The sequence below is a fragment of the Lepus europaeus genome, chromosome 1, assembly GCF_033115175.1.
Source record: "Lepus europaeus isolate LE1 chromosome 1, mLepTim1.pri, whole genome shotgun sequence".
NCBI classification, from domain to species: Eukaryota; Metazoa; Chordata; class Mammalia; order Lagomorpha; family Leporidae; genus Lepus; species Lepus europaeus.
This window is the reverse complement of record NC_084827.1, coordinates 144,178,769-144,204,755: the sequence shown is the minus strand read 5'-3', so window position 1 is coordinate 144,204,755 and position 25,987 is coordinate 144,178,769. Positions and strand designations below refer to the sequence as shown.

The 25,987-nt window shown below is 43.8% G+C and overlaps 1 protein-coding gene across 2 annotated transcripts; it reads left to right on the top strand.

The window, feature by feature from the left end:
• Positions 1-24,445, top strand: KCTD18 (potassium channel tetramerization domain containing 18). 2 transcript variants are annotated; one of them, XM_062189707.1, is made up of 7 exons: positions 1-49; positions 3,662-3,873; positions 6,371-6,582; positions 9,916-10,109; positions 10,996-11,090; positions 20,158-20,260; positions 22,826-24,445. In XM_062189707.1, the coding sequence occupies exons 2-7, from the start codon at positions 3,714-3,716 to the stop codon at positions 23,301-23,303; spliced, it is 1,242 nt and encodes a 413-aa protein (XP_062045691.1). In that variant the 5' UTR covers positions 1-49; positions 3,662-3,713; the 3' UTR covers positions 23,304-24,445. The 2 variants fall into 2 exon arrangements, with proteins under 2 accessions (XP_062045691.1, XP_062045698.1); XM_062189714.1 differs by lacking the exons at positions 1-49; positions 6,371-6,582 and having other exon boundaries at positions 3,801-3,873.
• Positions 24,446-25,987: the final 1,542 nt, after the last annotated feature.

Here is a 25,987-nt window from a genome sequence, read left to right as displayed (position 1 = left end):
CAGGCCTCGCGGCGTCCGGCCGCCGCGCCGAGGGCCCGGCCGGCCGCAGGTCAGTCGGGGAGGCCGCCGCCCCGCCCAGCCCGTGCTGAGAATCTGGGCACCGGGTGGGCTGCGGGCCCGGGAGGCGGCGGGGAGCCCTCAGGGGCCGGGCCGCAGGCTCCGGCTTCGGGCCGACTGGGGTCCACGGGCCTTGGGATACCCGGCGGGGCTTTCGTGGTTCTTGAACGCCTCCCTTTGATGCCGCTTCGGGGGAGGAGTGCCAGCCCCTCAGCAGTTTCTTCTCAAAGTGAGGTCGGGGGTGGGCAGATCCCGACCCCTCTTCAGACCTGGTGAAGCGGACTGTGGTGGCCCGGGGGTCTGCATTTTCAGCAGGGGTCCCTGATGGCTTTGATGCAGGCGACCCGCACTCTGGGGACACTTCTCCCACCACAGGGAGCCCCAGAGGGTGCATTGGAGGAGGGGGCCTAGGACGCGCCTGCGTAGGCGTGGCCTTGAAATGGGGAGAGTCTTCTGCCCTAGGGGGGACACTGACAGCGCCGAGGGCCGGGATGAGCACTTGAGTCCTTGGCCACCAGGTCTTTCAGATGGGCGGATGCCATCCAGTGAAGGACCTGGGGCAGGAGCGGTGGGGGGAGCACAGGCAGAACTTGAGAGTGGTCCTGCTAACGGACTAGCAGGCTGCCCTGGTGTGGACCTTGCACACATCACTCTGATTTTACCCCAGTGTCTCATCCTACAGCACTCGCTATGCGGTAGGAGGACTTTTGTGTGAATTAGGTGATGTCTGTTAAGTGGCTTTTACAGTGGCTGGCACCTGGGAAGTGTTCAATAAAAGGTTCCCAGGAAATTATCCAAAGGGCGGCGGACAAAGTTGGGGTTAAACAAGTAGGATCCATTGTGGCCAGAAGGAGACAATGCATTTGTAAAGCTGCAAGGATTCTCACCGGTACTTGGGAAGGGCACGTAAGAATTGAGGTTTGTCCACAGCCTTGAAGAACAGAAGGAGCTGTCAAAAAGCTTGTGGGAAATGCAGTGAAAAGACAAGTGTAGGGGCAGGCTTTTGGCCCTTCAGATGTCTGAGTCCCACGTCAGGGTATCTGCTTCCCGCCTCCAGCTTTCTGCCCGGGTGGACCCTGGGAGGCAGCGGTGGTGGCCCCAGTGATGGAGATCCTGCCACCCACTCGGAGACCTGAACTGAGGTCCCGGCTCCTGGCTTTGGCCCAGCCCAGTGCTGCTGGTTATGGGCAGTTAGGGGAGTGAAGCAGTGTATGGGATTTCTCTGTTTATCTATCTCCCTCTGTCTGCCTGCCTCTCAGATACATAGATTCAAAGAAAAAAAAAATTTAAAGAAGTTTATTTTAGCACAGAAACACTGAAGTCCGAACCTAGCTTTTTTCCATAATAAGCATTTTCCATGACTTTTTTTTTTTTTTTTTTTTTTGACAGAGTGGGTAGTGAGAGAGAGAAACAGAGAGAAAGGTCTTCCTTTTTGCCGTTGGTTCACCCTCCAATGGCCGCTGCAGCCGGCGCATCGTGCTGATCCGAAGCCAGGAGCCAGGTGCTTCTCCTGGTCTCCCATGCGGGTGCAGGGCCCAAGGACCTGGGCCATCCTCCACTGCCTTCCCGGGCCATAGCAGAGAGCTGGCCTGGAAGAGGGGCAACCGGGACAGAATCCGGCGCCGCAACCGGGACTAGAACTCGGTGTGCCAGCACCGCAAGGCGGAGGATTAGCCTGTTAAGCACGGCGCCGGCCTCCATGACGTTTTTGTAGACGCGCTCATACATAGGATTCCTGGGAGCTGGTCCGTGGGGCAGTGTGAACCAGCCCCATCCTATGCCTCAGAGGTGATTCCTTCACGGAAATCTGTGGAGTGCTGCTCCCAGGACTTGTAGGCATCTATAATGGTATAGGAAGGCTTGTCCTTTGGTCCGTAATGCCTTCAGTCCCGTGACAGTTCTCCACATGTGGCCTTCCTCAGATTCTGATGGCACACCCATCGTATTGGGGACTGGCTAGATTGGAGCATCTGCCAGAGGATCTCGGTGATCACTTAACACAAGTGAATTGACATGGCTGTTGTAGAGCCTTTGGGCAGCCATTTTAACGTTGTGTAGATATAGCAACTTTCCAGTGTTGGGGTACCCTTTCATCACGGTGTTTAAGGTTTCTGAGAAGTGCCGTAGTCGCCTGTGGTTCTCTGATCTCCAGAATGGATTAAGAAGTCAGCCCTTAAAATGTCCCCAAGCTTCAGCCATGTTAATGAAGCCAGATGATTTACAAGTATTATTGGTACTTTTAAACCAGCCTGGCTGCTGGTATACATATAATTCTGATCTTACTTTATAAAATTTCTCAGTATGTACCTTATGAAGATATTTGTTTGAAAAGATTTTAATTTAAAAGGCAGAGTTACAGAGAAAGAGGGAGAGACAAAGATCTTCCATCTGCTGATTTACTCTCCAAATGGGTGCAATGGCAGGGCTGGACCAGATGAAAGCTGGGAGCCAGGAGCTTCATCTGGGTCTCCCAAGTGGGTGCAGAGGCTCAAATACTTGGGCCATTTCCCACTGCTTTCCCAGGCACATTAGCAGGGAGCTGGATCAGAAGTGGAACAGCCAGGACTTGAACAGGTGCCCATGTGAGATGCCCGCACTGCAGGCTGCAGCTTCACCCGCTATGCCACACCAGCTCCAATACTTTTATGAAAATATTTATATTATTATACATGATAGTTGTCATTCAATGAGTGTTTACTCTGATCCAGAGATTGTTCCAATTTTTTTTATATGTTCAGTTATTCCAATAGTCCTTTGATGTGGGCACCATTGCTATCTGTGTTTTGTGGATGAGGAAACAGGAAGAGGAAGATAGGTCATTTGCCTAGTCTCAGAGATAATAAACAGTGAAACAGCTTAGTTCTGTGCTGTGCACCGATCTCTGCAGTCTACACAGCCCGCTCAGACCTGGGGTAGCTGAGAAGTTATGTGAATACCGAAGGTCACGAGCACGCCGCACCTTTATCCTTGTATGTGACGGACCATGCTTATCTTCTTGAATTCTTCAAACAGGCATTTCAGCTGCTGTGATTTGGTTGGCAAAAGTTGATAGGCCGGTGCCGCGGCTCACTAGGCTAATCCTTCGCCTTGCGGCACCGGCACACCGGGTTCTAGTCCCGGTCGGGGCACCGGATTCTGTCCCGGTTGCCCCTCTTCCAGGCCAGCTCTCTGCTGTGGCCACGGAGTGCAGTGGAGGATGGCCCAAGTGCTTGGGCCCTGCACCCGCATGGGAGACCAGGAGAAGCACCTGGCTCCTGGCTTCGGATCAGTGCGGTGTGCTGGTTGCATCACGCCGGCTGCGGTGGCCATTGGAGGGTGAAACAACGGCAAAAGGAAGACCTTTCTCTCTGTTTCTCTCTCTCTCACTGTCCACTCTGCCTGTCAAAAAAAAAAAAAAAAAAAAAAAAAGTTGATCATCTTCTGCAAAACCTCAGAGCCAAAGTCTTCCAGCCTCTCAACATGTCTCAGATTTGTTTTGCCTCAAATCCTTCCATTCTGTAGTGCTGGTATTGAGGAATTCACTTTAAATCAGTAAAATGTCTTGGATCATCTGTTCAGTGTATTGTTGGAATGTCAGTGATGATCATCCTTTGTTTTCACATAGGGGGACCGGGACTGCATTGCCTTGAGGTTTCTGCGAACGCTGGGAGGCAGCAATGGCAGGTCCCAAGGCGGAAGCAGAGGTGCTAGATATTCTCCGGCTGAACGTGGGTGGCTGTACGTACACAGCCCGGCGTGAGTCCTTGTGTCGCTTTAAAGACTCTATGCTGGCGTCTATGTTTAGTGGTCGTTTTCCTGTGAAAACAGATGGATCAGGTAAATGTCTAAAGCCTAGAAGCATGATTATGGATGTTCATTCAAATAGGAAGCTAGTTTTAATTCCCAGTGATTTTCCTAATTACAAAAGAGTGTATTAGATTAGTGTACTAATTACTGAGATCATTAGGGCTGGATGGAGAATCATTAAGTCCATGAAAAAATTAAATACCAGTTTCTAAAATTTGTGATGTTCTTGCTAGAAGTTGACAAAAGAAGTGGGAGTGTGTAAAGGCCAAACCATGACCTCATTATGGAGATTAGAAGTCATTACTTTCATACAACCTCATGGGTTGAAGTATTTAGGCTGATTAAATATATTAGCCTTTCTCTGTGTGAATGTGTTTCTGTAGAGAAAGCGGCTATTTTCATAGCTGACAGACCAGTAATCAGTGTAGAATTAGTGCTGTACAGGAGTCCCCACATGTCCATGAGGATCCAGGCCAGGATGTCTGAGACTGTGAATAGTACTGAATCCTATGTACGCTATGTGTTTTCCTCTATTTACAAACCCATGCTAATGTTTCACTTGTAAGTACGGCACAGTAAGAGATTAACAGTAGTAGTTAGTAGTGAAATAGAACAATTATAACAACTGTAATGAAAACTGTTTAAAGCTTATGAATTATTTCTTTCTGAAATTTTCCATTTACTATTTCGAGGCCATGGAAGGCTGTGAGGCGCAAGCTGTGGAAAGTGGGGCTATAGGCGAGAGAAGACCACTTTCTGTGCTGGCCACCTGGGCTAGGGCCTTCATGGTCTTGTGTGGACTGCTGTGGCTGATAGTGTTGTGATGACGTCAGTTCGTGGCAGAGGACCAAAACCTGGTGTTTGAGAAGAAGCTGTGCAGCACAGGGTGTGGTTCAGGAGCTGCTCTGCCCTGGCTTCTGTCTCTGGGATTCCTTGAATATGCTGCTGGTCACAAAGAGATTTCAGTGCCACCGGGGTTTGTGCACCCTGAGTCTCTGCATCTTCCCTTGGCCCTGTGTTAGAGGAGCGGGGTAAGGGAGTCTTGAACATGAGGGACTGTTCTGGCAGGTGGCTTTGCCCGCTGATGGCAGTGGAAAGAATGGAAAACATACCAATGACTGGTATCCAGGGCACACTGCCCACCGAGGTAGAACGGTCATTGGTGAACACTTGGCAAGCTGGGATTGACTGAGTGCTCTTCTCTGTAATCCAATCGAATTTTCCTTTTCAGGGCTTATCAATGAGAAAAGAGATTATTGAGGAAACTCATGCAGAAGTATTTTTTTTAAAGATTTATTTATTCATTTGAAAGGCAGAGTTATAGAGAGGCAGAGGCAGAGAGAGAGGTCTTCCATCTGCTGGTTCACTCTCCAAATGGCTGCAACAGCCGGAGCTACGCTGATCTAAAGCCAGGAGCCAGGGGCTCTGGGTCACCCACATGGGCGCTTGGGCCCAAGGACTAGGGTCATCTGCTGCTGCTTTCCCAAGCCATAGCAGAGAGCTGGATCAGAAGTGGAGCAGCCGGGACTCGAACCGGTGTCCATATGGGATGCCAGCACTGCAGGCAGCAGCATGAACTGCTATGTCACAGTGCTGGCCCCAGAAGTATTTTTTTTTTAAATTTTACTGAATCATCTAAAAGAAGTCTTATGTCATAATGTGATGCAGCTAGCTCTTTTTTTTTTTTTTTTTTTTTTTTTTTGAAGTTTAGGTTCTCACAGTGCCAAGTAACTAATCTCACAATTCTAAACATATGGCAGGCCTGCAGCTCGGATCCCCAGGCCATGGCATCACTGACATACTAACTGAACATGGTTGAGGTACAGCCCATACGCTCTCTTAGTGAGCAGCTACATTCACCGTCTTGGTCCAGCTGGGTTGAGGTTAGAGCTAAGTTTCTGTTCCTGCCAGTAGTCTGAGATCTCCTGGCTTTTGCAGTGGCCATAGTGGGAGTGTAGGCAGTGCACCCAGATTTTTCAAGTGGATCTCAGAATACAGTTTCCTGTGTGGTAGATGATAATAAAGACAGCATGTGATGTCTTTGTACAAATTAGGAAAGGGTACCCTTTTATCTAGGGAAATACAATTCAATACCTGGGTACATGGCTTGGTGAGCTGAGTGTGGGCTTGACTTCAGCCTCACTTGTCCCCTTGGCCTGGCCCCCACATCCATAGTACACCCACACAACCGCACACTAGTGACCCTGGGGATATACATTTGCATTCAGATTTATATGCAGCATTATAGAAATACAGATGATTTTCCCAAGCAGCGCACTCAAATTTAGTTTTAGAATATCACTTACTGGTAAGCCGAGGGTTGGTCGTATGTCATATTTGGTGTTCCAGGGAGTCATAAAATATATAGTTTCGTTTAATTGACTCAACGTATTTGAATACTAGATGTTAGCTTTCTTGTGAGAAAGAAACGTAATTGGAGAGGTTCTCAAAGCTACCTGGACTTACTGAAGTTTATGGAATATCATAGGAACCTGTGCATTCATTTTTTAAACTGAATGTTTTCTAGGGGCTTGTGTTATTGACCGTGACGGACATCTCTTTAAATATCTTTTGGATTATCTTCATGGAGAAGTTCGGATTCCCACGGATGAGCAAACTCGAGTGGCCCTTCAGGAAGAGGCTGATTACTTTGGCATCCCTTATCCATACAGCTTGTCTGATCACTTGGCCAATGAAATGGAGACATATTCTTTAAGGTCAAATATAGAACTTAAAAAGGTCTTGACATTTTCTTAAGTTTTAACAAAAAATCTGTATTATACACAAAGCAATGCGCATTGTTTTATATAGTGTTTTGTCACATAAACCAAGCATAAGACAGTTTTTTAAAATTTTTGAAAATATGTTTCTTAGTTACTACCAGTCATTTAAAAATATTTATTTATTTATTTTATTTGAAAGACAGGGAGAGAGAGAGAGAGAGATCTCCCATCTGCTGGTTCATTCCCCAAATGCCCAAGAGTTAAGAACTCAATTCAGGTTTCCCACATGGGTTGCAGGGATCCAACTACTTGATCCATCTTCTGCTGCCCTCTCGGGTGCATTAGCAGGAAGCTGGAACTCGAACCCAGGCACTCTGATAGGGGAAGTGGACGTTCCAAGTGCCACCTTTAACTGCTCCACCAAAGTCCACCTCATTACTTCATTTATCTAGGCCAAAGATCTGTTCTTAGAGTCTGTATTTCATTGCCCCTCAAAGGTTTATTTTCTTAATTGAAGATATAACACTTTCTGATGGCTTTTTAAGATGCTACTATTTTAAATCACATTTTAAATATTATTTCTTAACTCAAAAAGTTTAATTATCTCTCCTTGTCTTATTGATAAGTATTGTATATTATCTAGCTCCTGTAGGCATCTGAGAAAATTGTTTTTCCTCTATAATTATTTTTTATTTTTTTTGTTTTAATTTTTTTAAACTTTTATTTAATGAATATAAATTTCCAAAGTACAGCTTATGGATTACAATGGCTTTCCCCCCACATAACTTCCCTCCCACCTGCAACCCTCCCCTTTCCTGCTCCCTTTCCCCTTCCATTCACATCAAAATTCATTTTCAATTCTCTTTATATACAGAAGATCAGTTTAGTATATATTAAGTAAAGATTTCAAGAGTTTGCACCCACATGGAAACACAAAGTGTAAAATACTGTTTCAGTACTAGTTATAGCATTAAATCACAATGTACAGCACATTAAGGACAGAGATCCTACATGAGGAGTATGTGCACAGTGACTCCTGTTGTTGACTTAACAAATTGACACTTGTTTATGGCATCAGTAATCACCCTGGGCTCCCATCATGAGTTGCCAAGGCTATGGAAGCCTTCCGAGTTCACCAACTCTGATCTTATTTAGACAAGGTCATAGTCAAAGTGGAAGTTCTCTCCTCCCTTCAGAGAAAGGTACCTCCTTCTTTGATGACGTGTTCTTTCCACTGGGATCTCACTCGTGGAGATCTATCATTTAGGTCATTTTTTTCTTTTTTTTGACAGAGTGTCTTGGCTTTCCATGCCTGAAATACTCTCATGGGCTTTTCAGCCAGATCCGAATGCCTTAAGGGCTGATTCTGAGGCCAGAGTGCTGTTTAGGACATCTGCCATTCTATGAGTCTGCTGTGTATCCCGCTTCCCATGTTGGATCATTCTCTCCCTTTTTAATTCTACCAGTTAGTATTAGCAGACACTAGTCTTGTTTGTGTGATCCCTTTGACTCTTAGTCCTATCATTATGATCAATTGTGAACAGAAATTGATCACTTTGACTAGTGAGATGGCATTGGTACATGCCACCTTGATGGGATTGAATTGGAATCCCCTGGTATGTTTCTAACTCTACCGTTTGGGGCAAGTCAGCTGGAACATGTCCCAAATTGTACATCTCTTCCCTCTCTTATTCCCACTCTTATAATTAACAGGGATCACTTTTCAGTTAAGTTTCAACACTTAAGAATAACTGTGTATTAATTACAGAATTCAACCAATAGTATTAAGTAGAACAAACAAAAAATACTAGGAGGGATAAAGTATTAAGTATTAAGGTTTTTCCTCTATAATTATTAATAGTGAAAACTGATTTGAACTGGTTTGAATTTTTGGTTTGGATGTCAGTGTCTAGGAAGCAAGCTGGTGGATGGTTATTAGGGATGCAGAATAAAGAGAACATTGATTTGGTTCCAGGTCCCATTCAGGAATTTGCATGATTTTTTAGGTTCTGCCATTGAAGTTATTCATAAATTGAATTATCAAACAATAGTTTTTCAGTGCTGTTTGCCACATCTGAAGAATGAGACTAACAAGATCTAGCTGGAAGCTTCGGAATGTTAACATTCATCTTTGGAAGTTCCAACTCTGTGGCCTTTTATTTTTGATTTTTATTCAGAAAGGGGATAGCATGCCCATATTTATTCTGTGAGCTAACTCATGTCTTTTTCAAATGTTTGTGACATATGTGGTGGCATTCTACAAGGGACTGTGTGGGACACCAAGAAGGATGACCTACAGTTTTACCCTTGAACAGTTCATAGTGTAACTGGGAATTCTTGTGCAGGTAAACTTAAAAGGTGATATAGGAGTTAGATAACAATATTAAGTGGGCTCTGTTTTTGTTTACTGAGTCAGTAAACAGGAGGCCTCTCCTTTGTGTCAGGTACTTTTCTATATACTTGACACATTAGTGACCTAAACGAGACAAAAGCAGCAGTGCCCTTTTCCCCAGGGAAGGCCCTGCCACCCGCTGGGTGAAGCTCTCCTGCTGTGTGCCCTGTAGCACCTTGGAGTTTCAGCTGGTGGCACTTAGTACATGGTGTGCTGGTAGATTCTTTAATGTCTGTCTTCTGCAATAACTGTAAACTCTAGGAGGGCTGGAACCCTGTCTCTTACTTGCTGTTGTCTCTGCAAGACCTTAGTGCACGTAGTAGGGACTTAGTATTCAAGTGATTGAATGAATAGGTGGATAAATGTCAAATGAGTTCAGATAATATGCATTGAGCTCACATCCTTCTATCTCTTAATGTAAAAGAGTAAGTTACTCTAGTTAATTCATGATTGGAATTTGGCATTAAAAATAAGAATCAACCATGGGGCTGGTCAGTGGGCAGTGAAAGCAAGATTGAATCAAATGGGAAATTATTGGGAAACTATTCTAAAGGGAAAAGAAAGGATTTAAGTTTTAGTTATTATGTGACGATTGTAAAATTAAAGGTGGTGTTGGCAGTGGGGAAATGATGTTATAAAGATTACACTTTATATAGATTATAAAATTAAAAGTGATTTTGGCAGATTAAAAGAGGTGGAGGTAAAATAGGATGTCTAGGTGTAAAAGAATTCTCTAGATGAAAGGTTTTGGGTTTTGGGTGGTACTTTTTGTGATTGATTCCTCCTCCAATTAATCCAATGAATGTATGCTTGGTTTTCAAGGCATAAAGACAAGACCTAAATGTATAATCTTGTTATTTCCTGTATTGCAACGTTACATGAGAGTAATAGAAAAAAATCCATTTTTTTGTTTTACTCCAGAATTAAATTTAAATTTTATGTATCTTTTTGCTTTAGGCTTTAGCCGACTTTTGTGATTCCTATGGTTTGGTTTGCAATAAACCAACAGTTTGGGTTCTCCACTATCTTAACACATCTGGTGCGAGCTGTGAGAGTAGAATTATTGGTGTATACGCCACAAAAACTGATGGAACAGATGCTATTGATAAGCAGCTGGGAGGAAGAATTCACAGTAAAAGCATTTTTAAAAGGTATGTTGAGATTTAAATGTGAAAGGGAACAGAATAAAATCGTGGTCCCTTCTAAGAGGGATTACTGGATGAAATAGTGTGCCTGCTAGAAAAGGCCGCCAGTGCCTCTCCGTGAGCCCTTGTAGCCGTGGGGCTAGGCCGGCTTCATGAGGAGATTGTAATTAAGACCATTTCACGTAGCTGCGAGGTACAGGCTGTCTGTGTGATCTAGGACCGTGGCTCTCAGCTGGCAGCGTGCATCAGCTCTGAGAGGCTTTCAACCAGAGAGGAAAGCGAGCCTGTATCTTCCTTAGACCATAGTTCCAGCGCAGGAGCACTGGCCTGGTAGCCTGCCGGCTCCCCAAGTGTCCTTTCCGGAGGAATGGTGAAGGACTTCGTGTTAAATTCTTAAAGCTTCTTCTCTTAGTGTGGTCCCTGTCTCTCCCTTACACTGATCGATTCACCTAGCAAGCTTTAAAAGAAATGATCTTGGAGCGTGGTTTGAGTCGTGTATTAGTAACTAATGCATGACCTTGGAAACCGGCTTTGTCTTAGCTTAAAGATGTCAGCAGCTTTGAATTCTTTATAGGGAGCTATGCTTCCAAGTAAGATATGTAAGTTTCTGGCATAATGCTAGGAAAGTCTTAATCAGCCTTGAATATTTTTGAGGTTTACCGCAGATAGCTGATCTTTTAAAAAACTTGATTTTACTGATGTGTTCATTTTTCTACATGGTCTGTAATGTGAAATTAACAAATACTTTACTGTGATAAATGAGATCAAATGTAAGTTAGTGTATAATGTGTGTATGTGTGTGTGTGAGTGTGTGTGTGTGTGTATGCTGTGTTTAAGGATTACAGAGCACTCAATGCCTATTTATATTAATTACTTTTTGCAATGTTTCTAGAGAGGCGGGAAATAATGTCCAGTACATCTGGAGCTATTATTCAGTAGCGGAGTTGAAGAAAATGATGGATGCTTTTGATGCTTGGGAAGGAAAAGGTACAGTGCAGTTCTTTTATGACATGGAAGCAGGTGGACTCTTCATTGCTGAGACAAAGCTCAAATATTGCATTTCTGTTTCTGAAATATTGCATTGGTTTTTGAAACATTGGTTTTTGAAAAAAATTTTTGACTATGTCAAGGTATTTGCCACCTTGTAGTAATATTGAAGCATTTTCCTTAACAAAAGCTTTAACCCTGTGAGTTACTAGATATTATTAATGGCTGATAATTTAGTAACCTCAAGTATGCTTCTGTTTGTTTGGCTTATTTAGTTCAATTACATAAGAGTTTATTTAGTGCTTACTGTGTACCCAACATAGTTCTAAGATGTATACTTCTTCTTTTTTTTTTTTTTTTAAAGTCAGAGTTACACAGAGAGGAGAGGCAGAGAGAGAGAGAGAGGTCTTCCATCCACTGGTTCACTCCCCAATTAGCTGCAACGGTCAGAATTGCGCTGTTCTGAAGCCAGGAGCCAGGAGCTTTTTCCAGGTCTCCCACATGGGTACAGGGGCCCAAGGACTTGGGCCATCCTCCACTGCATTTCCAGGCCATAGCAGAGAGCTGGATCGGAAGTGGAACAGCTGAGAATAGAACCGGCGCCTATATGGGATGACGGCACTGCAGGCCAGGGCATTAACCTGCTGTGCCACAGTGCAAGCCCCTATACTTCTAAATTAAGCATAAATCATGCAATCAAGAAGAGGAAGACAAAATGAAAATAATACTGGGAAAAGTATCTAAGGAGCCCCCAAAAAACACTTAAAATAACTTTTAAATGCATACTTTAAAAATTGACCATTTTAATCAAGCTGCTTAGTTAGAGGTGACAATGCTACTTAAGATCCACTGTGATAAGTAATCTGTGTGCAGTATCTCTTAGTCCTAAAATAACATTGTGTGCTATTAACCATTCCTGTTTTACTGATGAGGAAACCGAATTTCTGAAAGCCCATGCCACTCACTTCAGGACCACAGAGGCTTATCTGTTTGGTACCCAAGTGTTTTTTTCTTAATTCACAAGCATGTATGAAATGTTTTATTGGGTGCCAAGCTCTGTAAGTTCTATAGTTAGGTCCGGTGATAAGTAAGACACATCACAGTCCTCAGATGATCTTAAATGCAAGTAGAGACAGACTGTTAGTCACATGAGAAACAGGGGCCAGTGCTGTAGCGCATTGGGCTGAGCTGCCCAATGCCCTAGGACTCTGGCATCCATATGAACACCTGGCTTGAGTCCGGACTGCTCCACTACCTCTCTGGCTCTTGCTACTGTGCCTGGGAAAGCAAAGGAGGATGGCCCAAGTGCTTGGGCCCCTGCACCATGTGGGAGACGGGATGGAAAATGAACAAAGGGAGAGGAAGAGGCTCTTAAAAACGCCACTCAACTGTTCCCCTTCAGGCCCCGTGCCAGAACAGACTGTTCCTCCTTCTCCCAGTTTTGCTCCCCTCTGTGTTGTTCTCTTTCCCTTAATCAGTCAGGGTGACTTACAGTAATGAAAGCAGTGTGGTCCTCTCTAAGCTTCCTAGTTGAGGCTTAATTTACTTTGGGACACTTCAGCGCAAGTTGAAGAACAAGCCCCGTGGTGTTCTCAGTGTCTGCTTTTGTGCCCCTGGACTGGCAGGATGCCTGGGGAGCTTTGGGAGGGCCCCACTTGGCTTCTTTTCCCACTGATCAGGAAGCTCAAATAGAAAGCTGGGATCATTAACTTTCACCAAACACACAGCTGTGGTTTTTAGAAAGTGTGGAGTGAAGCATCACTTTTTTTTTTAGAAAGCTTTTATTTAATAAATATAAATTTCATAGGTACAGCTTTTGGATTATAGTGGTTTTTTCCCCATACCCATTCTTCCACCCCCACTCCAATCCCATTCTTCATTGAGATTCATTTTTAATTATCTTTATATACGGGTGATCAATTCTATACTAAGTAAAGATTTCAACAGTTTGTACCCCCCACACACAAAGTATAAAGTACTGTTTGAGGACTAGTTTTACTGTTAATTCTCATAGTACCACACATTAAGGACAGAGATCCTACATGGGGAGTAAGTGCACAGTGACTCCTGTTGTTGATTTAACAATTGACACTCTTATTTACAACATCAGTGATCACCTGAGGCTCTTGTCATGAGCTGCCAAGTTTGAGTCCACAAACTCCGACCTTACTTAGACAAGGCCATAGTCAAAGTGGAAGTTCTCTCCTCCCTTCAGAGAAAGGTACCTCCTTCTTTGATGGCCCCTTCTTTCCACTGGGATCTCACTCACAGAGATCTTTCATTTAGGTCATTTTTTGCCACAGTATCTTGGTTTTCCAGGTGTGAAATGCTCTCATGGGCTTTTTGACCAGATCTGAATGCCTTAAGGGCTGATTCTGAGCCAGAGTGCTGTTTAGGGCATTTGTCATTCTATGAGTCTGCTGTGTGTCCTGCTTGCCATGTTGGATCGTTCTCTCCTTTTTAATTCTATCTGTTATTACTAGCAGACACTTGGTCTTATTTATGAGCATCACTGCTGTTTAACAAAGTTCTGGAGGACCTGTAGAAATCCTTAAGATAGGAAACAGAAGTAAGAGAAAAAGTACTGGAAAGGAGAAGGGTGACTCATTGTTGTTGGTGGACAATGTGTCTTTTCAGAAAACCAAAAAGACTCAACTGAAAGTATTTTAAGGAATGACTTTAAAAGACTAGACCAGCTGGATGCAATATAAGTATACAAAGGTCAGCAGCTTACCTACCATGAATCAATTAGAAGTTACAGGGGTAAAAGTTCCATGCATGAAGATAAAAAACAAAACATAAAATATCTGGGACTGAGGCTGGCGCTGTGGTGTAGAGGGTAACACTGCCGCCTGCAGTCCTGGCATCCTATGTAGGCACTGATTCGAGTCTTAGTTGCTCCATTGCCAATCCAGCTCTCTGCCATGGCCTGGGAAAGTAGTAGAAGATGGCCCAGCTTTTTGGGCCCCTGCACCCATGTGGGAAGATCCGGAGGAAGCTCCTGGCTCCTGGCTTCAGATCGGCACAGATCGGTGCAGCTCCGGCTCTTTCGGCCAACTGGGGAGTGAACCAGCAGATGGAAGACCTTTCTCTCTCTCTGCCTCTCCTCTCTCTGTGTAACTCTTTCAAATAAATAAATAAATCTTAAATATATATATATATATATATATATATAGAGAGAGAGAGAGAGAGAGAGAGAGAGAGAGAGGGAGGGAGGAAGGAGACTGCCCTTTGGGACTGTGCAACAAATGCAGCAGATGATGGCTCCAGTTGTTGGGTCCCTGCTTGCTTTCTCTCTTTGCCTCTCAAATACTTTTTTTATTTTTTTAGAAAATATAAGTTTAGGGACTGGCACTGTGGCATAGTAGATAAAGCCACTGTCTGCAGTGCTGGCATCCCATATAGGTGCCAGTTCATGTCCTGACTACTTCCTATCCAGCTCCCTGCTAATGTGCCTGGGAAAGCAGCAGAAGATGGCCCAGAGACTTGGGCCCCTGCACCACGTGGGAGACCTGGAGGAAGTTCCTGGCTTCAGATTGGCCCAGCACTGGCCATGTGGCCATCTGGGGAGTGAACCAGCGAATGGAAGATCTCTTTCCCTCTCTGCATTGCCCCCATCCCATAACTGCCTTTTAAATAAATAAGTAAATCTTTTTAAAAATTATTAAAATAACAAAAAACTGAATTTATTTTGGTGTAAAAAATTGAGATCATATATAAGTTTTTCATAATACACATTTTCCATGAACTTTTCGAAGACCCTTCATCTATATACTGGGAGATACATATATATACACACACATACTTATGTATATAAAATCCAAAATTATTTGGAATATAGTAAGGCTGTTAATATTATGTTGAGTAACTTGTTACATAGATGAATGATCATGTTAGGAAATGATTAAAAAGAAAGAAAATTAAATGTATACTATTACCAAGGATGAGCATATCATATGAATAGAAATGATATATAACACTATGTCCTGCATCACAACTCCTGGTTTCTGGTTAGAAGTGAATTTGATTTTCTTCTATATGCTTTTCTATATTTTCCAGATTTTGAACAATGAGTATGAATTACCTTGTAGGCAGAAAAATGATCATTTAAATAAATTGTGATCCTTACAGTGATCCTTACAGTGGAATATTCTCAGCCATCAGAAAAATGATCATTGATACACACATCAACATGGATGAACCATGAAGTATCATGCTAAAGAAACGATGCCTAAAAGGCCACCTATTTATGATTCCATTTTATGACATTCTGAAAAAGGCAAATCTAGGGTTGTAAGGAGGCATTGATTGTGAAGGGGTACAAAGGGACATTTTGGGGATATTAGTAGCTCTTTTTAAAAGATATATTTATTTATTTGAAAGAGTTACACAGAGAAAGGGAGGGAGGGGGGAAAGAGAGAGTGAGAGAAATCTTCTATCCATTGGTTCACTCCCCAGATGGTCGCAATGGCCATCGCTGGGCAAGGCTGAAGCCAGGAGGCAGGTGCTTCTTCCGGGTCTTCTATGTGGGTGGCAGGGGCCCAAACACTTGGGCCATCTTTTGCTGCTTTTCCTAGGCCGTTAGCAGGGAGCTGGATTGTAAGTGGAGCAGCTGGGCCACAAACCGGTGCCCATAAGGGATAGCAGTGTTAGTGGTGGTGCCTTAACCTGCTACACCATGATGCGGGCCCCTAGAAACATTTCATATTTTGGTTGTGACTATAGGTACATGACTGTATATATTTGTCAAAACTCATTGGACTATATACTTAAAAAGGGTAAATTTTATTTTATGTAAGTTATATCTTAATAAACCTGACATTTATTTATTTATATGAAAGGCAGAGAGAATCTTCCATCTGTTAGTTCACTCCTCAAATGACCACAATAGCCAGGGCTGGGCCAGGCTGAAGGCAGGAGCCAGGAGCTTCATCAGCACCTCCCATATGGATGCAGGAGCCCAAACACTTGGACCATCTTCTGTTGCTTTCCCAGCCATATTAGCAGGGAGCTGGATTAGAAGTAGAGCAGCTAGGGCATGAACTAGCACCCATATGGGATGCTGGCATTACAGGCAGTGGCTTAACCCACTGTGCCACAATGCTAGCCCCAAGCTGATTTTTTAAAAAGGCAAACATAATAGCCAAGATTCAAGAATGTTTTTGTGGTATATGTAAGCTTTGGGGCATGATCAAGCAATTCCAGAAAGTTACTGTTTTAAATGAGGTTCAGAGTTTTCTGAGTATTGGACATACCTATCATATGCAATAATGTTAATACCCAGTTTGCTAATGATAAAAAGAAGCACATCCATTCTTTTGATTTAAACTGTTTTTTTTTTTTTAAGATTATTTATTTGTAAGGCAGAGATACAGAGAAGCAGAGAGAGAGAGAGGGAAAGAGAGAGAAAGAGGTCTTTCATCTGCTGGTTCACTTCCCAAATGGCTGCAATGACCGAGCTGGGCGGATCCGAAGCCAGGAGCCAGGAGCTTCTTCCCACGTGGGTGCATGCTACACCCACAGCTGTCCCATCTGCGTAGCAAAACTGCTGCCATGTTGGGACCCTCAGGCTGGAGGGGTGGGGTCAGTGCTCCGCGGAGTGAAGCCCCAGGCGGTTCCCATGCAGTCAGCGGTCGTCATGGCCCCTGACGGCTAGAAAGGCACGAAACTGCCAGCTTGGCTCAGAGAACTTTCCTTGCTGTTGCTTTTGTTTAATTTTAGCAGTGCTTTTTCATTGTGCTATGTGCAGTCAAGTGGGGTACAGGTGGGACACCAGGATTCAATAAACTTTACCTCCGGGAACATATCCTTGTGGGCACCGCTATTCATCCAGGCTGTGCACAATGCAGCCTGGGCATTGACCTCAAATAACACTCTGGGAACATTGCTCGATCCCACGGAGCAGCTGGAGCTGCTTAGCTTTGATGAAGGAGATGGCACGGCAGAAGCCCACTTGGAGATGTTGTTAGGAAATGTGCACGCCCAAAAAAGATTCCAAAAGAGAGCAAGAATTAGCAAAGATTCCCAAGAGAATTTTGCCAAAAGGATATGAACAATATCTAATTAGTGGGCGGTGGTGGACTCGTCCTCAGTGGGCCCCGCAAGCGGGAAAATATTTACCCCCTCTAGTTATTATTCAGGTAGCGAATTAGTGCGTGTGAGAGGAGGTTGAGATAAAATGATCAAGAAATTTATAAAAGAAAAATTGTCTTTAAGTTAAGAAATGAACTCTCTGTGACCTTTCATGAAAGTGCAGATATGTTTCTCACGGCACATGTAGATTGAAAAACCGAAACCACTATTGTCTCACATGTGAGTTAGAATGTCCTGCTGATTAATGATTGTAAGCGTAATTTCTTTGCCTGGAAGCCTGTATTTGCTTTGCCAAGTTCCGTGTAAAAGCGGAATAAAAGCTTATGCTTTGCAGCAAATAAACGCAGCAGCATACTCATACAATTTGGGTGTCTGTCTGTCATTCCCCCCGTCGATTCTTGCTCTCCTGAACACCTTCGCCCTCGTTCTCCCTCGGTCTGAGGCCTCTGATAGAGCCGGTCCGTGGCAGGTGCAGGGCCCTAAGGCCTTGGGCCATCTTCGGCTGCTTTCCCAGGCCATAGCAGAGAGCTGGATTAGAAATGGAGCAGCCAGGACTTGAACTGGCGCCCATATGTGATGCCAGTGCCGCAGACAGTGGCTTTACCCGCTATACCACAGCACTGGCCCCTAAAATGTTACTCTTAACTTTTTAAAAATTTTTTTTTATTTGAGAGACAATGAAAGAGAGAAACTGACTGAGAGACAGAGCTCTCATCTGCTGGTTCACTCTGCAAATGCCTGCAACAGTCTGGACCAGGGCTGGGAGTGGGGAACTCAACTCAGGTCTCCTACATGGGTGGCTGGCTCCATCTACTCAAGCCATCACCTGCTGCCTCCCAGAGTGTGCATTATCAGGAAGCAGGAATCAGGAGCAGAACTGGAGCTTGAGCTCTGGACTCTGCAGGGGCTGCCGGCAACTTAACCAACATCCTAACTGCCAGGCCTAATGCCTGCCCTGGTTTCTCTTGTGGGGTAGGTTTTGTTTTTTGTTTGTTTGTTTGTTTTTAAAGGTTTGTTTATTTGAAATGCAGAGCTGTAGAAAGAACGAGAGAGGGAGAGACAGAGGGATCCTCCATCTACTGATTCACTCCCCAGATGGCTGCAACAGCCAGAATTGGGCTGATCTGAATCCAGGAGCATCTCCTAGGTCTCCCACGTGAGTGCAGTGGCCCAAAGAATTGGGCCATCTTCTGCTTTCCTAGGCAGGGAGCTGGGTTGGAAGCAGAGCAGCCAGCATCACAGGTGGTGACCCACAGCTCCTCAGCATTGGCCCCTACTCTTGTTTTTTTAATGGCAGGGAATTTTTTTAATTAAAAATTTTTGAGCTGTTTTTCATGTGTCTATATACCAAATTTTAATTTTTAAAATTGTTATGAAATTCACATAACATGGAATTAACTTTTAAAGTACACAAAAGGGCTTTAAAATGTTTTGAAAGATGGGATTAAAAGATACATTTATTTTGGTGCAAAAAAATTTGAACTTCATGTTTACAAAAGGTCTTCAAAAAAGGTCTAGAGCTGGGAGAGGGGGCGGCATTTAGCCTAGAGGTCAACACATCAGGATGCATGGGTTTGATACCTGGGTTCGACTCTTAACTCCAGCCTTCCACTGATGCGGTTCCTGGGAGGCAGTGGTGATTGGACTCCTGCCTCCCACATGGGCCTGCATTGAGTTCCTGTCTCCTGGCTCCAGCTGGGTCCAGCCCTGGCCATTGCTGGCATTTGGGGAGTGAAATAATCAGTGAAAGATCTGTGTGTGTGTGTGTGTGTGCATGTTTATGCATCTGTGTCTATCTTTCTTTCTGTCAAGTTTTTTAGAAGTTCATGATAAATGCATATAATGAAAGAACTATGTATGGATTCTAGAATTTTTTGGCACCAAGATAAACTTAGCATTTCTGTTTCTCCATGAACTTTTTGAAGTACCCCTGTACTTCTCTGGCATCTACTACTTTCACATGTTGTATAACCATTACCTGTGTTAATTCTAAAACATTTTCATCACTTCAAAAGTAACCTTAATACCCAATCAGCAGTTACTTCCTATTCTGCCTTCTCCCTGGTCTGCTTTCTGTCTCAATGGATTTACTTATTCTGGATATGTCACATTTAAATGGAACCTTATAATATGTGACCTTTTATCTTTGGCTTCTTAGTGTAATGTTTTTGAGGTTTACAAGAATATGTTTTTCATCTTTCAATCAGAGGCATTCAAGATTTAAATATTAAAATGAATCTGAGTGGGATCTTGGCCTAACATAAACTCAGTTAATTTTTTTTTTTTTTTGAAAAGGTGCTTAGAGGCTCTGATATCTCCTGTTGCTATGGTGGTTGCCATTTACAGAGTGTTGACGAAGTTTATTTGATAATTATAGCAACTCAGAGGAGTAGACAGGGCAAGTGTTAGAACCGCACCGTGCAGTCCTGAGTCTCCTCCTGACAGTGTGACTGATAACGAAGGCACCTAGTGGATGTGGAGTGCTCAGCCTGCTCTGAGTGCCTCACGTTGATTAATTCCTGTAATCATGGTACCAGTCCTGTGAGGTAGCTACTGTTACTGTCTTCATTTCACACCTGACAACATTGAGGCCCAGAAAAGTAACTTTCTCCAGGCCATGTGATTAGTGAATGACAGAGCGGGATTTGGACCCAGGCAGCCTTGGCTCCAGAGCCCATTCCTTGGCCAGCACACATCCAGCCTCTCTGGGCACACATAATGAGCTGAGTTGTCTCAGCGATCGTGGCGAAGCCCAGCCTGGTTGCCTGCTCTTCCTACAGCCGGATCAGGAGCGCGCCACTCTCCCGTGCAGGCTCTTCGTGGGAGCACTTCCTGTTTGTGTTGGACATGGCTCCCTTTGTCCAATGGGAAGCATAAGCCTTCAGAGCTTTCTGGCCAGTCTACACGAAATAGTGTCGCTTCGCATCCGGTAGTGGACAGTGGCTCTTCTTAATTACGTCTTCGTGTCTTGCAGGTGTTAGCTACTGGCGGGTGCCCCACGAACTCATAGAATGCTGGACCCTGGAAGAGCGGCCTTTACTGGGTGGTCTGCATCACATGGCTCCTGTTCGAAAGAGGTTCTCTGCGTTTTGTTGATGATTTGTTTTGTTTTTAAGTCTGTGACCAGAATTCGTATTACCTTTAGGAAGGGGAAATGGATAGCAGTTCTTGTACTTACTAAGCTTATTAGTTACCTTGGTGAATTTTCCACCTTACCATCATACTATCTTGATAAATGCAGTAACCAAAATAATATAAAAAAATGGGAATAATTCTCTAAAATTGGACATATAGCATACTCTTACTGAGAGTGTGTGTGTGGTTTTTTTTTTTTTTTTTTTTGACAGGCAGAGTGGACAGTGTGAGAGACAGAGACAGAGAGAAAGGTCTTCCTTTTGCCGTTGGTTCACCCTCCAATGGCTGCCGCGGTAGCGTGCTGCGGCCGGCGCATCGCGCTGATCCGATGGCAGGAGCCAGGTGCTTCTCCTGGTCTCCCATGGGGTGCAGGGCCCAAGCACTTGGGCCATCCTCCGCTGCACTCCCTGGCCACAGCAGAGAGCTGGCCTGGAAGAGGGGCAACCGGGACAGGATCGGTGCCCCGACCGGGACTAGAACCCAGTGTGCCGGCGCCGCAAGGCAGAGGATTAGCCTAGTGAGCTGCGGTGCCGGCCCGAGAGTGTGGTTTTAAAGATACTAGTGGACATAGTGAGAATGCTGTGGGAAGCATTTTTCCCATACAAAATTGAAATCTCAGACTTTATTGGCAGTAGTTGAAAATTCTATTTAGACTTGATGCTTGAAATTTCCTGTGGCTTACTCTAAATTCCTTTCTCTCTCCTATTGCCACAAATAGTGTTTTTATTTAATGGTATTTTCTCATGTTCTGTGAAATTATTGGCATTAAATTCACTCCACATCTGTGTCTTTCAGTATGTCTTAAATACATTTAAAATCAGATTTCATTTTTAGTGTCTGGGTTTTATTCATGGCTTTCAGATGTTCTGATTTCTTTAGCACCTATTTTAGAATTTGCCTCAATACCCCTGTGGAATTTCAGACCGGTTTCGAACTTTTGTCTTCTGGATCTCCAAAAGAGTGCAGAGTTTTTTAGTTTTTAATGGTTAATCATCCGTTGTCAAAATAGATCTTATAACTTCACTGTTGTGCTTCTGTTAGTACCTACAGTTAGCATATCTGATTTGGATCTAGAACAGTGCCTCTCAACTTGGGGGGAGGCGCTTTTGTCCCCCCAGGGACAGTATTTGGCAATGTTTGGAGATATTTTCTTGGGGGATGCTGCTGGCATCTAGCAAGTAGAAGGCAGGGGTGCTGTTAAGATCCCACCATGCTCAGGGCAGGCTTGCAGAACAAACACTGACCTGACCCCAAATGCTGAGAGTGCCGAGGGTGAGCAACCCTGGTGCAGAGTCTGGTGGACAACACAGAAAGCATAGAATCAGGCAGCTGGGTTCTGGACACTGCTCTGTGTGTGCTATCTCTCCTCTGAGAGTTAAGAACCATCATTTTTGATGCAGCCACAGGATAACAGTAGTGATGACTAAGAAGCACTTGCAAGACCCCAAAGAGCCACCTAACTCACCAGAGAAAATGAAATTATGTTCAGTAGAGCTTTAGGGTTAAATATATTAGATTCAAATTTCTTTGCTACATATAGCACTTTTCAAGTAATCCTGCTGTTATGATCCAAGAATGAGAATTCCCTATATGGACACTAATAGCACACAGATGTGTGAGAGTGAGCAGACCTGCAGGTCTTTGTTACTTTTACTGTTACAGGATGGTCCTCATGCAGGGCAGCTGGTAGGAACCGTGCAAGGAGCAGACAGGGTTATGACTGGTTTGACAGTTTTGAAATCATTTCTGGAAATGTTCTGCCTTTGGGCTTTTCTAATGTATTGTAACTTCAGTTCGGGGATCTTTAGAGGTTTGTCTAGTACTTCTCAATTTTAAAAAGCACCTAACCGTATTATGGGTTTGGCCATTCTGTGTCCAAAACTGTGTCGCACCGAAAACAAATTTTACTGCATGTCAAAGGTTGCACTACAGGATGACTGGGAAATATGAGTATAAATCTAACAAAGTTAAATCCCTGTAGGGGTCTTTATTATAGGCCTTCTCAGAACTTTCATGTGTTAACATGGATTTTAAAGCTCCAAGAGGAGAAAACATATATAATAGCATTTCTCAGATTTACTTAAAGAAGCCTTGTTTTCCTCCAGTACATTTCTTTTTTTTTTTAATTAAACTTTTATTTAATGAATATAAATTTCCAAAGTACAGTTTATGAAATAGCTGTGGGTAGTCCTAGTTATCCTCCAGATCACCTCAGAATTCCTGGGAACAGAGATGATGTTGCCGGTTCTTGTGTAACACTCCAGATGGTCCCTTGTTGGTGTTAACACTATGTGTGCCTTTGAAAGACACAGTTTGTATTCAAGATGGAACAGTCCTTCGTAAGTATGCTAATTTACATTGTGACCTTGGTGGGAGGTGCGAGAGGAGGTAGGTTGATACCTAAAAACTGCTCCACTCTTAGGCAGGCCTGGAAGTACGCTTTGGAAACGTGTTCAGTGGTTACTAACATGGCAGACGCTGAGAGTGGTCTGCTTCTCTGTTTCCAGGCGGCTGACAACACTCCAGGAAGAGGAAGAGGAAGGGGTGAGCTCTAAGGCCGGCCCGAAGCCTGTCAGATTTCTGGGCCCTTCCACGAGCACCCAGATTAAAGTTAAGAACTCAGCTGCAGTCAGGCTATCTCCAGCTGGTGCCATTCGGACCCCACCTCGGTCAGCGACACATTGGTCTCCGCGCGGCACATCCCCTCGGAGCCCAGGGCCTGGGCACTCTCAGGCTTCCCTTGAGGGAGAGAATGCTGAGAACGGAGCTCTGCCCCCGCCTCCAGCCAAGGTGCTGCTGTCCGCCAAGAAGGCTACTCCTCATCGAGTGATAAAACTGAAGAGGACTCCACTACGTGCCGCCCTGCCTTCCCTGCCCACTCACGCCACGGGGAGGCCGGCCAGCTGCCCTGAACCGCCAGCTCTTGAAGCTTCCTCCGCTTTGGGAGTGCAGACTGAAAATGGGAAAGACCAGGCTAACGGATAAAAATGGTGCGCTCCAAACTTCCTGTTTCCCTCCCAGAGCTTCCAGCCCCTTTGATGGGAATAAGTGTCACTGTTCTTGAAACAGCAGGGGACTTACTTAGGATTATTGTTTTTTTAGAATGATTCCAGGAAAAAGGAATTGGGTGAAGGTGGAATGGAGGAGAGGAGACTTTTAAGTGGTTGGGGTTATGGTCACTTCTCATTTTCCCAACTTTTTAGTAACTGATTATCTATGGGCACTTTGCATTTCTGGTTTCCAGTGTGTTTTGTTAAGCAGTTAATTGGTACTAGGTTGACAAAACGTACCGCAGAGGAGTCACTGGAGAGATCTACTTGGTTGCTGAAATAACTGTCAGCTCTAGGCACTCTTGCCATGTTAGTTATGGTAGCCCAGGGACAGCTTGAGTTCTGGCTTAGGGATTCCTGGCTGGTGAGATGGAGTGATGGCAGTGCTTCTCTGTGCTGTATCCGCCCAGAGGGAGTCGAGAGAGCAAGTGGAGGTCAAGGCGGGCTGTCTCCACGTCACTCTCAGTCTTGAAAGACAGCATGAAAAGAAATGAAGGGTGAGAAAACAGACAGTGATTTACTATGACACTATGAGTCTCACTTAATTGAACTCCTTTCTTTCCTAGATTGGCTGTTCTTACTCTTTTCTGTTAGCGGGTTTATTTATGTACACCAAAAGAAGATTCCTTGTGATAAGAACAGTAAACATACCTTGGAATAAGTTGTTGAGACATTTTGATTTGAATATGAGGTTTAAAAATTCCTTTGAAAGCAGAAGTTAAAAAAGTTTAACTTTTTAACTAAAAATATTTGTTTTTCAGAAATGACCACTGAAGAGTCATTCTGATGATACTACATGGTTTGTATGCATATAACTTGAATTTAACATTTTTACAGAGTATTTTGATTAATCTATTTTTTCATAACTATTCAGCTGTGTGTGTTTACTTTCACATGTCATGTTTTGTAATTGGATCACATATTTCTACTTCCAGTGAGTGCTTTTCCTTCAGTGTGTTAAAAATAAATTCATCAAGCAGGGTGCTTTTTACTCAAATGGTTATCATAGTACTTGCATTGCCTTGAAAAAGTAAATATGCATTACTTTCTACAAAATAAAGGAAAACTTTTCCATAAGTGTGACCATTTTTTTCTGTGACTGTGCTTATTTAAGCCTTGGAGCCCTTTAGTGTTGGAAGCTTGTCAGTTCACACAGGTTATTTCCTTCTGCTTGCAGAACTTTTGTCCAGATTAGTATAAAATAATTAAATCAATTTTAGATAACTGTCTACCGCCAGCTTCTAAAACAGGTGCTTTGTTTGACTAGAAAAAGCCATTATTTAATTGAAGATCAATAATGATATTCTCAGGGTTGGAGCTGTGGCATAGTAGGTAAAGCCACCGTCTGTAGTGCCAGCATCCCCTGTGGGTGCCGGTTCTGGTACTAGCTGCTCCACTTCTGATCCAGCTCTCTGCTATGGCCTGAGAAAACAGCTGAAGGTAGCCCAAGTCTTTGGGCACCTGTACTGGCGTGAGAGACCTGGAAGAAGCTCCTGGCTCCTGGCTTTGGATCTGCCCTGTTCTGGCCGTTGCAACCATTTGAGGAGTGAACCAATGGATGGAAGACCTCTCTCTCTTTTTCTCTCTGCCTCTGTCTGTAACTCTGTCTTTCAAATGAACAAATATTTTTTAAAAAATGACATTCTCCTGTGGAATATATAAAGCATGCAGTCACCTTGGAAAAATGCTGTTAAAGAGGATCCGAGCACACTAAAAATCAAGGACCGTAGTGAATTTTGGAACCACCAATCTAAACATTATGAGTATTGCTGGAGTTGCTGATTCATATAAGAAAATTCTGTACTAATAAACATAAAATATATATTTTAACATAATAGGCGTTTACTAGAAGTGAAGCATGTCGATGATTAATCGCGGGTGATTCAGGCAACAGTTTCCACATTTTTTTTTTTTTTTATTTGAGAGGGAGAGGCAGAGAGAAAGCTCTTCCATCCTTCTCACTCACTCCCTAAACGGCTGCAATGGCTAGAGCTGGGCCAATCTGAAGCCAGGAACCAGGAGCTTCCGCGGGGTCTTCCACACAGGGCCCAAGCACTTGAGCCATCTTCTGCTGCTTTCCAAGGCCATAGCAGAGAGCTGGATAGAAGAGGGGCAGCTGGGACTCGGACAGGTGCCCATATGAGATGCTAGCACTGCAGGCAGGAGCTTAGCCTACTACACCACAGCGTCAGCTCCTCCACATTTTTTGCATCAAGTATTTTAAAGAGAATCTGTTTAGCCTTTCTCAGAAGAGTGTCTCATGTAACTACTGACTTGGGGAAGGGACAGGCTGTCTCTTATGGGTATCAAAGGTCAAAGGCCTTTTGGAATGTTTGAGTAACTAGAATAATATTTGGGCATGGTTCCTTGGGGATTAATTTAATTTTACATGAAAAAACAATTAATACCAGCCTATGCAAACATAAAAGGCTTAATAATCAGCATAACTCATTATTTTTTCCTAGAGAGAAAGAGGAAAGGAAGCAAAGGTTTATAAATTAAACTGTGAAAAGTAGGTTTATGCAATTGGATTAAAGACACGTAGAACTTCTCACTGGCAGGTAGGATAGTGGAATATTGCTCATATAAAAAAGAGAATTGATCATGCCCTTCAGATGT

What these genes read in the sequence shown, in the direction of transcription:
- KCTD18 (XM_062189707.1), top strand. Translation starts at nt 3,714, where the DNA reads ATGGCAGGTCCCAAGGCGGAAGCAGAGGTGCTAGATATTCTCCGGCTG. An exon ending in TGTGAAAACAGATGGATCAG is followed by an intron (nt 3,874 to 6,370) that starts GTAAATGTCTAA and finishes AATGTTTTCTAG; the next exon opens with GGGCTTGTGTTATTGACCGT. An exon ending in TGATGCTTGGGAAGGAAAAG is followed by an intron (nt 11,091 to 20,157) that starts GTACAGTGCAGT and finishes CGTGTCTTGCAG; the next exon opens with GTGTTAGCTACTGGCGGGTG.